At 45.9% G+C, this 18,992-nt stretch overlaps 1 protein-coding gene across 1 annotated transcript in view; it reads left to right on the forward strand.

Annotated features, from left to right (window-relative positions):
- NCS1 (neuronal calcium sensor 1) overlaps window positions 1–10,852 on the forward strand; it is a 58,136-nt gene extending 47,284 nt beyond the window's left edge. Inside the window, exons 5-8 of the mRNA XM_073640734.1 lie at window positions 2,331–2,419; window positions 2,678–2,755; window positions 2,924–3,044; window positions 7,016–10,852. Of these exons, the coding sequence (XP_073496835.1) occupies window positions 2,331–2,419; window positions 2,678–2,755; window positions 2,924–3,022 (266 nt within the window). The 3' untranslated portion in view covers window positions 3,023–3,044; window positions 7,016–10,852. The remainder of the gene's footprint in view (window positions 1–2,330; window positions 2,420–2,677; window positions 2,756–2,923; window positions 3,045–7,015) is intronic.
- Window positions 10,853–18,992: the final 8,140 nt, after the last annotated feature.

Raw genomic sequence — 18,992 nt, forward strand, 5'->3', positions numbered from 1 at the left:
ATGTCACTGCATTACAGGATGTTACTGCATTAGTATGGGATGTTACTGCATTAGTATGGGATGTCACTGCATTAGTATGGGATGTTACTGCATTAGTATGGGATGTCACTGCATTACAGGATGTCATTGCATTAGTATGGGATGTTACTGCATTAGTATGGGATGTTACTGCATTAGTATGGGATGTCACTGCATTAGTATGGGATGTTACTGCATTAGTATGGGATGTCACTGCATTAGTATGGGATGTCACTGCATTAGTATGGGATTTCACTGCATTACAGGATGTCATTGCATTAGTATGGGATGTTACTGCATTAGTATGGGATGTTACTGCATTAGTATGGGATGTCACTGCATTAGTATGGGATGTCACTGCATTACAGGATGTCATTGCATTAGTATGGGATGTCACTGCATTAGTATGGGATGTCACTGCATTAGTATGGGATGTCACTGCATTACAGGATGTCATTGCATTAGTATGGGATGTTACTGCATTAGTATGGGATGTCACTGCATTAGTATGGGATGTCACTGCATTAGTATGGGATGTCACTGCATTACAGGATGTCATTGCATTAGTATGGGATGTCATTGCATTAGTATGGGATGTATCTGCATTAGCATGGGATGTCATTGCATTAGTATGGGATGTATCTGCATTAGTATGTGATGTCACTGCATTACAGGATGTTACTGCATTAGTATGGGATGTTACTGCATTAGTATGGGATGTCACTGCATTAGTATGGGATGTTACTGCATTAGTATGGGATGTCACTGCATTACAGGATGTCATTGCATTAGTATGGGATGTTACTGCATTAGTATGGGATGTTACTGCATTAGTATGGGATGTCACTGCATTAGTATGGGATGTCACTGCATTACAGGATGTCATTGCATTAGTATGGGATGTTACTGCATTAGTATGGGATGTTACTGCATTAGTATGGGATGTCACTGCATTACAGGATGTCATTGCATTAGTATGGGATGTTACTGCATTAGTATGGGATGTTACTGCATTAGTATGGGATGTCACTGCATTAGTATGGGATGTCACTGCATTACAGGATGTCATTGCATTAGTATGGGATGTTACTGCATTAGTATGGGATGTTACTGCATTAGTATGGGATGTCACTGCATTAGTATGGGATGTTACTGCATTAGTATGGGATGTTACTGCATTAGTATGGGATGTCACTGCATTAGTATGGGATGTCACTGCATTACAGGATGTCATTGCATTAGTATGGGATGTTATTGCATTAGTATGGGATGTTACTGCATTAGTATGGGATGTTACTGCATTAGTATGGGATGTCACTGCATTAGTATGGGATGTCACTGCATTAGTATGGGATGTCACTGCATTACAGGATGTCATTGCATTAGTATGGGATGTCACTGCATTAGTATGGGATGTCACTGCATTAGTATGGGATGTCACTGCATTACAGGATGTCATTGCATTAGTATGGGATGTTACTGCATTAGTATGGGATGTCACTGCATTAGTATGGGATGTCACTGCATTACAGGATGTCATTGCATTAGTATGGGATGTCATTGCATTAGTATGGGATGTATCTGCATTAGCATGGGATGTCATTGCATTAGTATGGGATGTATCTGCATTAGTATGGGATGTTACTGCATTACTGGATGCCATTGCATTAGTATGGGATGTCACTGCATTAGTATGGGATGTCACTGCATTAGTATGGGATGTTACTGCATTACAGGATGCCATTGCATTAGTATGGGATGTCACTTCATTAGTATGGGATGTATCTGCATTAGTATGGGATGTTACTGCATTACAGGATGCCATTGCATTAGTATGGGATGTCACTTTATCTTTATGTGATATCACTGCATTATAAAATGTTGCATTAGTATGGGATGTCACCACATTATTATAGGATGTCATTGCATAAGTATGTGATATCACTGAATTATAGAATGTCTTTGAATTACTATGGGATGTCACTGCATTAGTATTTGATGTCACTGCATTATTGTATTATGTCACTGCATTAGTATGTGAGCTCGTTCCATTTGGTCAGCAACTCATGGACTTTTTCAGGTGGCAGCCACCACTATGGCTGCGGCTCTATTCACATCTGAGTTAGGGTTTCCATCATGAATAAAAACCACAAATTATAGTAAATTTGTCTTGTAAGCCACGCCCCCTGCTAAGCCACACCCACAAGAGCACTAGCAGCGTCAGTGATGAGGTCTGGTGTCTGCACTTGTCTGACTGTCCCGCCAGCTCCTCAGATGATTGATCTCCTGGGTCCATGCTTCTCTTTCTCTAGGGGCTTTCAAACTCTACGACCTGGATAATGACGGCTACATCACACGGAACGAGATGCTGGACATAGTGGACGCTATCTACCAGATGGTGGTAAGATTCCCAGACCCTCTCGCTGCCGGGGCCCCCCGTGCAGATACCGTCTGATTGCTTTCCTGCAATACTCTGCATGCTTGTTATAGTCCCCAGCGCTGGACATGACCTGATACTTCTCACCCTCCATGTCAGCTACTTCTTACATTATATTGTCACAGACTATATGTAAAGGGGGACTCCAGGGTTGATGAACAGTACTGTATATGGGGGAGATTGCCTAGAGGAGTTGCACATTAATATGTCTGTTCCTTGCAGGGGAACACAGTGGAGCTTCCCGAGGAGGAGAACACCCCAGAGAAGAGGGTAGACCGGATCTTTGCGATGATGGACAAGGTGAGAGAAGCGATGGGGAGACTTCTCTCAGAAGTTTCTACGCTCCTGAATGGTGCTTGCGGAAATCCCACTCTCCAAAAAAAAAACGTCAGATGAATGAGAAATCTGCCTCATGTGAATATGTTCCATCAGGGGCTGATATTAACCCTTCTTGCACTTTCTTTCCAGAACTCAGATGGTAAACTCACCCTGCAGGAGTTTCAGGAAGGATCAAAGGCAGACCCCTCAATTGTGCAAGCACTATCGCTATATGACGGGCTGGTATAGGGACCGCCAACCGCCACTGTGTGTAAGTCACTTATCATAACTGGTGCCTGGGATTGAGAGAATCCAGATTATCATCCTGTAATGGGAACATCTGCAGGACGCGTTGTATTTCTGGACTATCAGATGCCGGATTACAGAATACAATAACAGTATTAATAACATGCAGCACTGTGCAGTCTAAGACCGCGCCGCTACCTGGTTGAGACCGTGCCGCTACCTGGTTGGACTTGCACTATTATTGTACCTCCTGTAGGACTATAAGTTCCAGCAACTCCTTTCAGCACTTCCTTAGTGCCCTGTGGTGCAGGGGAAGGGGTTTACAGTGAGGAACTCTGGTATCACTTGCAATGCACTTCTGCTAATGGGGCGAGTATAGAGGGTGTGGGTGCTACTGTGGACCTCGTGTAACGGCACCGGAATTCCCCCTTCTATTGCGGAGTTACGCCAAGGAGCGATGATCCTATAATATTATCCTGCAGAGATCCACTTCCCAATCTGCAGCAAAATCTGCATCAACTGTATGGATTCTGCACCAGAAGTTCCCATTGTGGATGTCAGGGAATGGGGTCCTGCTCTTATAATGCAGATTTCTGGCCATGCTGCTGACTACAGCGTGCCGTACAAAGCAGCCCAGGAGTTGTCAGGTCTCCTCCGGTATTGGTGCAGTCCCTGTCTTATCTGCGCCTCCCTTGGGAATCAGCAGCCGCCCGGCATTCACAGCTCCATGTCACACTATGAGCTGTCCTACATAACACTGGTGTGAAATCCCCAGGAAAAGATCACACTGGTGACAGTAACCAGAGGAAACCACCCAAGACCAAGAAAGGAGGACTCTCTGTGCATTGCAGTAACCATAGCATCACCACAAGGGGGCGCTGCAGAGCCATAACACAAAGTACCATAATAAGTTCTATCACTACTGAAGCGTTATAAGAGGGGACGTTATCAGTCACATAAGATGTAATGTCTGGAGGTTATATCAGTACTAGAGCGTTATAAGAGGGGCTGATATCAGTCACATATGGTGTAATGTCTGGACGATATATCAGTACTGGAGCGCTATAAGAGGGGCTGATATCAGTCACATATGATGTAATGGCTGGAGGATATATCAGTAGTGGAGCGCTATAAGAGGGGCTGATATCAGTCACATATGGTGTAATGTCTGGAGGATATATCAGTACTGGAGTGTTATAAGAGGGGCTGATATCAGTCACATATGGTGTAATGGCTGGAGGATATATCAGTATTGGAGCGCTATAAGAGGGGCTGACATCAGTCACATATGATGTAATGTCTGGAGGATATATCAGTATTGGAGCGTTATAAGAGGGGCTGATATCAGTCACATATGGTGTAATGTCTGGAGGATATTTCAGTACTGGAGCGTTATAAGAGGGGCTGATATCGGTCACATATGGTGTAATGTCTGGAGGATATATCAGTATTGGAGCGCTATAAGAGGGGCTGACATCAGTCACATATGGTGTAATGTCTGGAGGATATATCAGTACTGGAGTGTTATAAGAGGGTCTGATACCAGTCACATATGGTGTAATGTCTGGAGGATATATCAGTACTGGAGTGTTATAAGAGGGTCTGATATCAGTCACATATGGTGTAATGTCTGGAGGATATATCAGTACTGGAGCGTTATAAGAGGGGCTGATATCAGTCACATATAGTGTAATGTCTGGAGGTTATATCAGTACTAGAGCGTTATAAGAGGAGCTGATATCAGTCACATATGATGTAATGTCCGGAGGATATATCAGTACTGGAGCATTATAAGAGGGTCTGATATCAGTCACATATAATGTAATGTCTGGAGGATATATCAGTAGTCGAGCGTTATAAGGAGGGTCTGATATCAGTCACATATGGTGTAATGTCTGGAGGATATATAGGTACTGGAGCATTAAAAGAGGGTCTGATATCAGTCACATATGATGTAATGTCTGGAGGATATATCAGTACTGGAGTGTTATAAGAGGGTCTGATATCAGTCACATATGGTGTAATGTCTGGAGGATATATAGGTACTGGAGCATTAAAAGAGGGTCTGATATCAGTCACATATGATGTAATGTCTGGAGGATATATCAGTACTGGAGTGTTATAAGAGGGTCTGATATCAGTCACATATGGTGTAATGTCTGGAGGATATATCAGTAGTGGAGCGTTATAAGAGGGGCTGATATCAGTCACATATGGTGTAATGTCTGGAGGATATATCAGTAGTGGAGCGTTATAAGAGGGGCTGATATCAGTCACATATGGTGTAATGTCTGGAGGATATATCAGTACTGGAGCATTATAAGAGGGGCTGATATCGGTCACATATGATGTAATGGCTGGAGGATATATCAGTAGTGGAGCGCTATAAGAGGGTCTGATATCAGTCACATATGGTGTAATGTCTGGAGGATATATCAGTACTGGAGCGTTATAAGAGGGGCTGATATCAGTCACATATGATGTAATATCTGGAGGATATATCAGTACTGGAGCATTATAAGAGGGGCTGATATCAGTCACATATGATGTAATGGCTGAAGGATATATCAGTAGTGGAGCGTTATAAGAGGGGCTGATATCAGTCACATATGATGTAATGCCTGGAGGATATATCAGTACTGGAGCGTTATAAGAGGGGCGGCTGATAAGAACTAATAGACTGCGATCATCTGTCCTACAGTAAGGCTCTCCAAAGACTGCTGAGTGGTGCATCTAATCCCATCCTGTATGATACATTCTGCTGTATCTAATCCCATCCTGTGTGATACTATTTACTGAGCTCTGTATCTAAAACTGCAGCATCTTGTCACGTCAGATTGGATGCAGTAGTCCCGGCCCGGGTTGTGTCGCACATTACAGGGGCCGCTGTATCCGCTGCTCTGGGAATCTCAGTTCTAGGACAGTTGTGTCGGATGCAGGGTTTCAGCGAGGATGGGGATGAATCATTGAGAATCTCTGTACACCGGGATATGTGAGCGTCCTGAGGACGAGGGGGCGCTGCACCATTACTGGTGTTCGGAGCACCACTGTGACTAAATGGAGCCCTGCTATATTCATCACATATACAGGAAGCCACCCATGCTTATCTGATGATCCAAAGTTTATGGGGGTCGCCTGACTGTGCCTTAATGACAAATACAGGCGATAGAGGGATTGGGCTGCTGGAGTTCGATATGTCTGATCGTTTGCTCCGTGTTGGTCATTTTATGTAAATAAAGTTCAGAAATTTTCTAAAAAAACCCTGTTTTTAGGATCTCTGCATGCTGTCAGTGAATGAATATAGAATTCTTCCCATCCAGATGCTGGGATTGTATATGATACATGTCCCAGCTGAGGGAGAATGATCTAGACTGCCCTCTTTGCACCCATGTCTGTGCTGTGCTGAGGCTTTGCAGATAAAGGCTAGACTGATAAAGCTACACTGACAACCCATCAGCTGTGACAGCAGGACAAGTTTCCAGCTGTCCTTCCCATGGGTTGTGTCTAGAATTCAACGCGAATCAGAATTTGCCCAAAAGTGGCCAATATTAGACCCATCGCCCCAGGAATACCCCCAAAATGCCGTTTTCAGCAGAGCTTGCGTAAACGGCACCAGTTTTGTTTTCAGATTTGCTGGATTATTCCAGGAATATCGGGACTGTCGGTAAATATGTCCAGGGCTGGACTGTAATACCTGGCACTGCCCATGATCACAGGTGGCGCTAACTCTGGAAGAAAGCAGCTGTGTTCTTCATGTCCCATGCTCCCCTGTAACCTGTGTGTAGTCTGACACACCACGGTCGCCTGACCCTAATGGCAGCGGGATTTGCCAGCCACCGTCTCCCTTGCTGCTGTAGGCAATGTATTGGTTGTCTTATTGGCTCACTACACCGTTACCATTGAATCTGACACCCAGATGAGCCGCCTAAGTGATGTCATGTGTGCCTAATTTTAATTCATGCTCATTTTTGTGTTTTTTTTCCTTCTCTTTTGCAGATGCCCCGGGTAAAGAGTATCTTCCCTGTGCCACCAGACTAACGTCAGCAGCTTACCTCCCTCTTATCAATCACTCCCATACAGCGCCAGGACGAGGATGCCCATGTTAACATGCCCTCTTTTTCCCGACCACCTTCGCCCAGCGCTGGCGGCCGGCAGGAGGCGCTGCAGCATCTGTCTGTGCTCCCGGGTACCCGCCATGCTTCAGTTTTTACAGCATCCCGTCTCCTTCTTGCTGCTTCTTGTGTTATCTTGCATTCGGGGAGGATTGCTTAATCACAAGGAAGAGCTGGCCCTAATCTCCAGGACCAAGGACCCCACCCCAGACCTCACAAATCCTCAAACTGTACCCCTGGAGGATGGTAAGGAACAACGTCAGAGACTACAGACGAGGCCGTCCCACTCATGCAGTATTTTACAAAAAAAAGACTTTTTGGGAAAAAAAAAGGGATGAGCAGCGAGCAGCCGCCATGGGGCGGTGTCCACCATGCTGAATTGTGTTTTTTTTCTTTGTGAATATGTGATTTTTTTATACATATATGTATAGCATATCTTTTTATTTATTTTTTATGTATTTGTTGTGTCACAAGCTTCTGGGGCTGATTGGGGTCATATTGGCTGCGATTCACTTTTTTTTTGTTCACGGTACATTAACGCATTTTTACTTTATGCAAAATAGAGGGTTGAGAAAAAGGTACCGAATCTGTATCAGGTCACTTTCAAAGTAAATTTGTAATTTTATTTATATTTATTTTTTTTTATGATTTTCTTGTCCTGATGTTTTTGTGTGCTGCAGAACAAAAAATTACAAATATTCCCTAAGGAGTGTTTTAGAATGAAAAAAAAAAAAAAAAAAGGAGCGTTTGGTTTATATTTTGTAGGTTTCTTTTTTTAAGCTGAAATTTTTTTTTCAAAATAAAATAAAATATATGTATGCAGTACCTAACTGTATCCACAAGGGTTGCTAATGAGAACGGCTGTACCTGACTTACCTGTGGTGGTGGCGGTACAGTAATTTTGGGGTTTTTCATTGCAGCAGAAAAGAAACCTATGAAATGTAAGAAATGAAGAAGTCTGGTCCACCCAAAAACAAAACCTTCATAAATAAAATTATTGTGACAGCAGCACAGCAGACCATCATTGTCTCGTGTGGCTGCCAAAGTAATATAATATTATATTTTTTAGGGACTACATTGGGGATATTTATAGAGTTGCCTTTCTAGCAAAACTCCCTATGATCTACAGGATTTGTAGTAGAATTCAGATTTCCCATCAGTCACAGACTGGACGATGCAGTATCTGAAATCATCGGGTCGCTCGATCAGGAAAAGGCATTGAATATATTAGGGAATTGCAAAATAAGCAATTGCATTCTGGGCAGTAAGCAAACCTGAAAAATCAATCCATTATCCGCACTGGATGATGGTGGCAGTAGTCCATACTGGGTTCTGAAGGAATGTGCCAATTCTGGCGGGGGTTGATCTCCGTCACTGGAACGTTGCCAAAACAAGACCCCATTTTTCATTTTATCTGCCTGGTACGTAAGCCCCACGGGGTCCTGAGACGCAAGCGCATTATATATGTATGTACCTCAGTGTTCCTATTATACACCGTTTAACTCCCTTGCTGCTGGATAAGACCGTTATGAATGTAATATACTGGGTAAAGCTTGGATGTAGACCGGCGACCTGTTACAAAGCTGTGGTCTAGGACCCTCTATCGATAGTTTTAGGACCACCGATGTGTGATATTGAAGGGCATCAAACAGAATGCCAAAGACTATGGCCGCGCCAGGGGTGCAGTGCGACTGCCATTCTGGGGCCAGTATGGCTGAGCTTTGCTGCTGCGGAGGTCTTGTACATACCGCAGATGGCTCCAGTACTGGGCTGGCTCTTATCTGCGCGGCTTTGTATATAAATTCTTGGCTCGTCCCATCCTGAGGTTTCTGATAAAGTTATGGCTGGCTGAGTCCAGACCCCAGACCACGTGATCAGTGACATCACTGAGAGTCGGCGCTGGGTTATTGAGGAGGGGGCACTGGCTGCAGACAATAAATAAAGTTTAATTAAGTTCTGCACATTTCTAGCAGACCCCTGATTCATCTTTTTGCGCCTTTTCTTGGAGTAAAATTTTTGACTTTTGGCATTTTTATTTTTGCACCCTCTTTTGTACAAAGGTTTTTTTTTCAGCCCTTGTAAGGTTTTTTTTTGCATTTGCCCAGTTTTCATTGTCTAGATATTTTTGGCTAAATCATCACTTAAGACTTTACAAAATGTTGCAAAAATTTTCATCCAATGATACTCCAGTACCCTAGCGGAGTACAAAACAATATATATTTATTATAGTGGAGGGCGAGTATGCAACATTTTACTCTTAAAGTACATAAACAAAAAAAAAAAAAAGCATCTTTACACCAGTCATCAAAAATAGTCTGGACGCAAAAGCGGCTAGTGCAAAAAGAAAGGCAGGACAAGAATAATGGCATAGGCACCAATTAACCAATTGCCTTTTTTAGTTCACAGTTTAAGATCTCTGCTTGCTTTTAGTAAATGGAAACATTGTTCAGTGGCTACAAACTGATGCTGACCAAGGCCGAAAAGGACATAAACACGCCGTGCACCTTGGAGATTTTACTGACAGCAAGCAGAGATCTTGCTGCAGAATTTTTCATCATAAAAGGAACCCTATAGAGAGCTGAGGATCAGCAGTAATGTTGGCTCTTTTGCCATCTGATCGCCGTTTGCAAGTCGCAGTCTTTTGTCTCTGACTACGATGTTTCAGGTAGGACGCGCAAATTAACAAAAAGGTGGTGTTGATTAAGATTAGAGAAACAGCGCCACCCGGGTCTTGTCTGGGATTGAAATAAATGGGGTTCAGCTGCAATCTCAGACACAACCTGACACAAGGGTGGCACTATTCTTAGACGAAGCAGCCATGTTTTTCTACTCCTGCACAACCTCTTTAATGAGCATTGGATGAGATTGGAGTTCTTGGTAACGAGCCAGTAGCGGGCAATAAGTCCTTCCGGGAGTCAGGTCTTGTACAGAGCCGGTGAAGCTGTTGCATTAGCGGCCGTTCACACTGGCCGCAGATGCAGTGGATTTTCGGGATGGTAGCAGCATTGTGCATATGTTGTTATGAACCCCTATTAAATCCTGGGCTGCAGAACGTTGTCTTTGGCATGTGGAGATGTGTTAATATTTGGGTTCCTGAATGCAATTAATGCTGGGACTTGTAGTTTTGCACCAGTTAGAATCTGTTCTTCTAGAGTCACCACTAGGGGGAGCTCACTGCATTGAACTCAATAATAAACTCTGAGCCTCGTTTATTCCTTCCGGGCTCAGGTGCTGCGTTATACAGTGGCAACCAAAGCTTGCACCGACCGCGGCTGCTTAGCCATTTAAATACTGCTGTCTATCTCTGACAGCAGCTTTTAAATGGTCCAATTGCATGGGGTTCCAGCAGCCATAGGCAATGAGCCAAAGGGAGTGGGCCAGTGTCATCGCCATCTTGATGTCCAGCCTGCATCATTTTCCAATATCCTCCAGTTCTGTAGTACTGCAGTACATAAAACAAGTGATCAAATGATCGCAGAGTCAAGTCTCCTATGGTACTAAAAAATGAAGTAAAAAAATGATACATATGTATAAAAGTTTAAATCGCCCCCTTTTCCCAGTTCAAAAATAAATAAAAAAATGAATGTACTTGGTATCGCCGCGTCTGTAAACGTCCGATCAAAATGTAAAATAAAACTGGATTTAAACTTCAAATTAAATGCGGGAAGAAAAAAAAATAAATAAAAAATAGAGAATAAAAAAAGTTGTTACTTTTTTTTTTTCAACCATTAAGTTATTTATAAAAACGTAACAAGTTTGTTATCGCTGTATTCGTAGTGACCCGGACAATTATATTACCAGGTCCTTTTTACCGCACTGTGAGAGTCATAAAACCTAAAATAAAAAAGGTGGAATTATTTTGGGGTTTTTCCTCATCATTTCACCGAACTTGGAAATTTTTGCTGCGTTTTTCAGTACATGATACGGTAAAATAAATGGAGTTGATCCAAACTACAACAAGCCGGCAAAAAACAAGCCCCTCATACGGCTGGAGGGATAGAAAAGTAAAAAACTTATGGCTATTGGAAGAGGAAAGGGTTACTATAAATGATGTTCTGCGAGCCCGGACCCTGTACAGTGACGTCACCGACCCGTCAGGTGCAGGAGACCTGAAACTTTGTGTTGGCCGGAGTGAAATGCGATGTAACCTGACAGCAGAGTCTACAGCGAATGTGCAGCACAGGGTACGCAGCCAACATGGCGAACAATGCACAATTCCCATTAACCTGTCTAGTATAATTCAGTACAGAGCCGCTGATGGCTGCGGGCTGGGACCTGGCGTCATCTGCGGCGTTAATGCAGGGAAGAGCCCAGCCATTTACTTATTATAGTGTTAGGAATTAATGACATGAATCTGCGTCATCTGACTTGAACCCACCCCACTAGCACCAGTGTGACTTCTCGGCTGCTAACACACTCTGTTACAGAAATGATTTGCCAGGCTGGCGGCGATACTGCAGAGGGTAATGCATGGCAGCTTTTCATCTGCTTCCCTGTTATGTGGCATTAGGATGGGTATCACCAGCCGCTGCCCTCCACAGATATTACATGCATACCATCTATTGTGTACAGTTATGTGAATCTCCACACTTTAACACCGAGTCATTCTAGGTCCAACATGCAGGACTGGAATCATGACAGTACACTTAGTACTGTATCATGCACAAAATGAAGGTGGTCCACTGTGGCTATATCTGTCATAAAGCATCTCAGTCTGCAGTTTATCAGACGGTTCTGACAACCACGCTACTGGTATATACTAATGTATGCAGTTTATTCACTAAGGGTGTATACTAATATATGCAGTTTATTCACTGCTGGTACATATTAATATATGTGGTTTATTCACTGCTGGTACATATTAATACAGGTGCATCTCCCTAAATTAGAATGTCATCAAAAAGTTAATTTATTTCAGTTCTTCAATACAAAAAGGGAAATTCATATATTATATAGAGTCATTACAAACAGTGATCTATTTCAAGTGTTTATTTCTGTTAATGTTGATGGTTATGGCTTACAGCCAATGAAAACACAAAAGTCATTATCTCAGTAAATTAAAATAATTAACAAAAGACACCTGCAAAGGCTTCCAAAGCATTCAAAAAGGTCCCTTAGTCTATTTCAGTAGGCTCCACAATCACAGGGAAGACTGCTGACTTGACAGATGTCCAGAAGGCAATCATTGACACACTCCACAAGGTCCCAGAGTCTGGAGGAAGAGTGGAGAGGCCACAATCCAAGCTGCTTGAGGTCTAGTGTGAAGTTTCCACAATCAGTGATGGTTTGGGGAGCCATGTCATCTGCTGGTGTAGGTCCACTGTGTTTTATCAAGACCAAAGTCACCGCAGCCGTCTACCAGGAAATTTTAGAGCACTTCATGCTTCCCTCTGCCGACAAGCTTTTTGGAGATGGAAATGTCATTCTCCAGCAGGACTTGGCCCCTGTCCACACTGCCAAAAGTACCAATACCTGGTTTATAAACAACAGTATCACTGTGCTTGATTGGCCGGTAAACTCGCCTGACCTTAACCCCATAGAGAATCTATTATAGAGAATCTATGGGGTATTGTCAAGAGGAAGATGAGAGAAACCAGATGCAACAATGCAGACGAGCTGAAGGCTGCTATCAAAGCAACCTGGGCTTCCATAACACCTCAGCAGTGCCACAGGCTGATCGCCTCCATGCCACATTGCCGCATTGATGCAGTAATTGATGCAAATGGAGCCCCGACCAAGTATTGAGTGCATTTACTGAACATACATTTCAGTAGGCCAACATTTCGGATTTTAAAAACATTTTTCAAGCTGTTGTTATAAAGTATTCTAATTTACTGAGATAATGACTTTTGTGTTTTCATTGGCTGTAAACCATAATCCTCAACATTAACAGAAATAAACACTTGAAATAGATCACTCTGTTTGTAATGACTATATAATATAGGAGTTTCACTTTTTATTTTGAAGAACTGAAATAAATTAACTTTTTGATGATATTCTAATTTAGTGAGATGCACCTGTATATGTGGTTTATTCACTGCTGGTATATATTAGTATATGCAGTTTATTCATTGCTGGTATACATTTATGGGTGCAGTGTATTCACTGCTGGTATACATTTATGGGTGCAGTTTATTCATTGCTGGTATAGACTTATGCATACAGCAGATTTGGATGTCCCAGTTAAGCTTTAGAAGTACAATTTTAGATTTTATTAACTGACGATTAGATTGTACGAAGCTCAGAAACAATACCTGGAGGCAGCCCTGCCAGCATATAAAATAGATTAATAATAATTCCAATTATTTTAATTCAATTTTTCTGCCTTCTGCCTGCAGTTCCAAATCCCCTGCAAATCCTGCATCCACCACTAGAGGGATCTTTAGATAAAAAAAGGAATGTTCAGGGGTGGAGACCCACACATATATGGGAGTGAAAAAGGCGTGGCCACACAAATGTGGGTGTGGTTTATGGTCACGATGGCTTTGTTTTTACAGGAGCTAAATACAATTTTGCAAAAACCTGCTTGTGCCACATCCGTGCACTCCCTGACGCTCTCCTCTTCTTCTGCATGTCTTGTTGCCTTGTCTACAGCTTTATGGAAACTAAATGACTGCATTATCCCGAGAAATGACTCAACAAACGCTCGTTTGTCAGTGTTACAATCCGCATGTGGGAAACGCTACAAATATCTAAAGATACCGATTATTTTTTACCAAAAGGAAGATAAGAGGAGAGACTGCTCTGTGCAGCGCTCACATCAGGGTTTGGTATCAATGGGAACAAAAAAAAAAATGTAGAATATTTATAAATTGTATTTTTATTTTATTTTATTTGGATTTTATTTTATTTTTTAGAAATGTTCAATAAAACACATTCATCCTTCCGCACTTTACATTGGATCGCTCTGGTTTTCTTTACTGATTTTATGGCATGTGCAAAATCTTTGTGTAAAACTGTGGTGTAGAGAGGAGAGACTGATGTGATGGTTGGCAAGGAAAAAGCAGTTACATGATATGATTCTCTCTGCCCTCAGCCACCACTAGGGGGAGCTCCCTGTATACAGAGATGCATGATAAGATTCTGTCTGCAGCCACCAATTTTATCATGTATCTCTGCATACAGGGAGCTCCCCCTAGTGGTGGCCGGCAACAGAACTTTATGACATATCTCTGTATGCAGGATGGAGGACATTACACCAGGAAGGGAAACATTATACCAGGAAGGGGCCCAGGATGAAGACATTATACCTGGAAGAGGCCAGGATGGGGGACATTATTACAGGAAAGGGGCACAGGATCAGGGACATTATTACAGGATGGGGGACATTATTATATGAGAGGGCGAATATGTACAGTTGAAACCAGGAGATAACATACACTATATAAAAAGACACATAGGCATGTTTTTTTCAATATCTGACATGAAATCAGAATAAACCTTTCCCGTTTTAGGTCAATTAGGATTACAATAATTTTTAATATTTGCCAAATGGCGGATTATAATGAGGGCAATCTGGGCTACAACCCGGGGACCGAGGGGGCTATGGCCAGATTGTCCTCATTATAATGTTTTGTGCGCAGCCTGCATGACAATATAGCAGACGCGAACACGCAACATGCTCTGCGTGGCCACGTCTACTTTACTCACCTCACCTCAAGCAGAGCCCCTGGTGTTCCCAGCTGTCTTCTTCTCCTGCAGTTCAGTGCTGGCTCCGCCTCCCTGCTGGTCTTGTGTCTTGTGCTGCCTTTCAATGCTTCCCTCCTGCTGGCAGCTCCTGGTGCCTGGTGGTGATGGTAAGAGGCAAACAGCATGAAAGATCGTGTGCTGTGAGAGAAGGACATGATGTTACCCTGGGGGGCTGCAGGACATGATGTTACCCTGGGGGTAGATGCAGGCCATGATGTTACCCTGGGAAGGGATCTGCAGGCCATGATGTTACCCTGGGAAGGGAGCTGCAGGCCATGATGTTACCCTGCGGAGGGGGGCTGCAGGGGATGATGTTACCCTGGGGAGGGGGGCTGCAGGCCATGATGTTACCCTGGGGAGGGGGGCTGCAGGCCATGATGTTACCCTGGGGGGAAGGGGGGTTGCAGGCCATGATGTTACCCTGGGGGGAAGGGGGGTTGCAGGCCATGATGTTACCCTGGGGGGAAGGGGGGTTGCAGGCCATGATGTTACCCTGGGGGGAAGGGGGGTTGCAGGCCATGATGTTACCCTGGGGGGAAGGGGGGTTGCAGGCCATGATGTTACCCTGGGGGGAAGGGGGGTTGCAGGCCATGATGTTACCCTGGGGGGAGGGGGGTTGCAGGCCATGATGTTACCCTGGGGGGAAGGGGGGTTGCAGGCCATGATGTTACCCTGGGGGGGAGGGGGGTTGCAGGCCATAATGTTACCCTGGGGGGAAGGGGGGTTGCAGGCCATGATGTTACCCTGGGGGGAAGGGGGGTTGCAGGCCATGATGTTACCCTGGGGGGAAGGGGGGTTGCAGGCCATGATGTTACCCCGGGGAGGGGGGCAGCAGGCCATAATGTTACCCCGGGGAGGGGGGCAGCAGGCCATAATGTTACCCCGGGGAGGGGGGCTGCAGGCCATAATGTTACCCCGGGGAGGGGGGCTGCAGGCCATAATGTTACCCTCGGGAGGGGGGCTGCAGGCTGCTCCTTAGCATGTACAGATCTGTAGTAGTGATAATCAGTGGTGCATATGTGTGACTAGCTATGGAACCGGTTCTACGCCCGGGTGGCGAGCATTTTTATTGGTATATGGTCTCCCATGCTGGTATGTGCTGCCCCCATCCTGGTATTTGTGCTGCCCCCATCCTGTCCCCACCATCCTATGCTGGTATGCATGGCACCCCTCATCCCCATCCTGGTATGCATGGCACCCCTCATCCCCATCCTGGTATGCATGGCACCCCTCATCCCCATCCTGGTATGCATGGCACCCCTCATCCCCATCCTGGTATGCATGGCACCCCTCATCCCCATCCTGGTATGCATGGCACCCCTCACCCCCATCCTGGTATGCATGGCACCCCTCACCCCCAATCCTGGTATGCACGGCACCCCTCACCCCCAATCCTGGTATGCACGGCACCCCTCACCCCCAATCCTGGTATGCACGGCACCCCTCACCCCCAATCCTGGTATGCACGGCACCCCTCACCCTCAATCCTGGTATGCATGGCTCCCTCATACCCAATCCTGGTATGCATGGGCCCCTCACCCCCATCTTGGTATGCATGGCACCCCTCATCCCCAATCCTGGTATGCATGACACCCCTAATCCCCAATCCTGGTATGCATGGCCCACTCATCCCAAATTTGGTATACATGGCACCCCTCATCCCAATTCTGGTACATATGGCACCCCTCATCCCCCAATCTTGGTATGCATGGCACCCCATCCCTCATCCTGGTATGTATGGTACCCATCATCCCTATCCTGGTATGTATGGTACCCCTCATCCTTGTATGCATGGCACCCCATCCCTCATCCTGGTATGTATGGCTCCCCTCATCTCCAATCCTGGTATGCATGGCACCCCTCACCCCCAATCCTGGTATGCATGGGCCCCTCACCCCCATCCTGGTATGCATGGCACTCCTCATCCCTATCCTGGTATGCATGGTACCCCTCATCCCTATCCTGGTATGCATGGCCCCTCATCCCTATCCTGGTATGCATGGCTCCCCCACATCCCTATCCTGGTATGCATGGCTCCCCCACATCCCAATCCTGGTAAGCATGCCACCCCTCACCCCCAATCCTGGTAAGCATGCCACCCCTCACCCCCAATCCTGGTATGCATGGCACCCCCTCATCCCCAATCCTGGTATGCATGGCACCCCCTCATCCCCAATCCTGGTATGCATGGCACCCACTCATCCCCAATCCTGGTATGCATGGCACCCCCTCATCCCCCAATCCTGGTATGCGTGGCTCCCCCTCATCCCCCAATCCTGGTATGCGTGGCTCCCCCTCATCCCCCAATCCTGGTATGCGTGGCTCCCCCTCATCCCCCAATCCTGGTATGCGTGGCTCCCCCTCATCCCCCAATCCTGGTATGCGTGGCCCCCCCTCATCCCCCAATCCTGGTATGCGTGGCCCCCCCTCATCCCCCAATCCTGGTATGCGTGGCCCCCCCTCATCCCCCAAGCCTGGTATGCATGGCCCCCCTCATCCCCCAATCCTGGTATGCATGGCCCCCCTCATCCCCCAATCCTGGTATGCGAGAACCCCTCATCCCCCAATCCTGGTATGCGAGAACCCCTCATCCCCCAATCCTCGTATGCGAGAACCCTTCATCCCCCAATCCTCGTATGCGTGGCCCCTTCATCCCCCAATCCTCGTATGCGTGGCCCCCTCACACCCCAATCCTCGTATGCGTGGCCCCCTCACACCCCAATCCTGGTATGCGTGGCCCCCTCACACCCCAATCCTGGTATGCGTGGCCCCCTCACACCCCAATCCTGGTATGCGTGGCCCCCTCACACCCCAATCCTGGTATGCGTGGCCCCCTCACACCCCAATCCTGGTATGCGTGGCCCCCTCACACCCCAATCCTGGTATGCGTGGCCCCCTCACACCCCAATCCTGGTATGCATGGCACCCCTCATGCCTTTCACACTGCACACATACAAAAAAAATAAACACTTATACTTACCTTTCTTCCCTGTGCTCCAGCGCTGCTGTGTCCTGTTCTGCCGGAGGAGGAGTGCGGCGCTGGAGTATGCGCGTGTCCATACCGCGCTTTTCGGCATCATTTTGCTGAAGACACACTGCAAATGTGTCTTCAGTAAAATGGCGCCGGATAGCGGTATGCGCATGCGCCGATTCCGACGGCTCACTGCTGCCCCGGTCTCCGGCGAAGAGAGGCGCCGCGGCAACGCTCCTGCCGGTCAGGTAAGTATGTAAGTATGGCGCCAGAGATCGAGGTGTGCATTCAGTGCCTAAGCATACCGCGATCTCCGGTGCCATACACTCCTCTTACCTGTAACGACTCGATGCGGTCTTCAGTCTGGAGCCAGACTGCGCAGGCGTGTCACGCTTGCGCAGTCTATAAAGCCTTCAGACAGAGACACGCATTTCCGGTTAAATTCTAGATTATCATCACACTGTCACGATTCTGTTTGTTAGGTATCCCGGGACCAGGGGCTACTTCCCTGTCCCTTACGCTAGTGGCGCCCTAGCTGGCCCTGTTCCCTCGATTACTTCTGAAGGTGAAGACGCCAGGGCCATGTACCTTATCTGAACTCCTGAATCCGCCCTTAGTCTGTCCCCTTCCCCCACCGAGGGAAGAGGGGAGTAGTAGTGCATGGCAGTACACAAAACAGACTAACAAGGTAATACAAACACGGATACAGGAAAATACCAATCATACAAATATACGCGCACAAACAACAGAGGTTAACACTGGGGAGTGGAGGATGGGGAAAAACCAAAGTAGGAGAAGGAGAGGATTTGTGCACAACCTAAACCACGCAACAGTCTTAGCTGAAACCACCAAATGCCTTCTCAAACAACAAACCACCACACTCCTAACCATGCAGCATGAAGCTAGCTCTGGCAATGACTACTTGCTAGAGCCCAGTATATATATAGGAGCGGGGAGTGGCTAGCAGTGAACAGCTGAGAGCATCACCTCTGAAGCTTCTAAAAGCTGTCAGCAGCAAATTAACCCCTGCACTGCTAAAAGAAACCTGCAACGTTTAATATGAAGGTGAAAGGCTTCTAATGAGTGCAGGAGTAGGAGGAATCAGACGCTGCGGTCTTCTGGCTCCTCTATGTCGCAGTAAACCTGTGACATACACATTACTGAGGGTTTTTTCACTATACATTTAGTTTTTATGATTATT

The sequence above is a fragment of the Phyllobates terribilis genome, unplaced genomic scaffold, assembly GCF_046119375.1.
Source record: "Phyllobates terribilis strain yellow unplaced genomic scaffold, ASM4611937v1 Scaffold_7__3_contigs__length_470593459, whole genome shotgun sequence".
In the NCBI taxonomy this organism is placed as follows: domain Eukaryota; kingdom Metazoa; phylum Chordata; class Amphibia; order Anura; family Dendrobatidae; genus Phyllobates; species Phyllobates terribilis.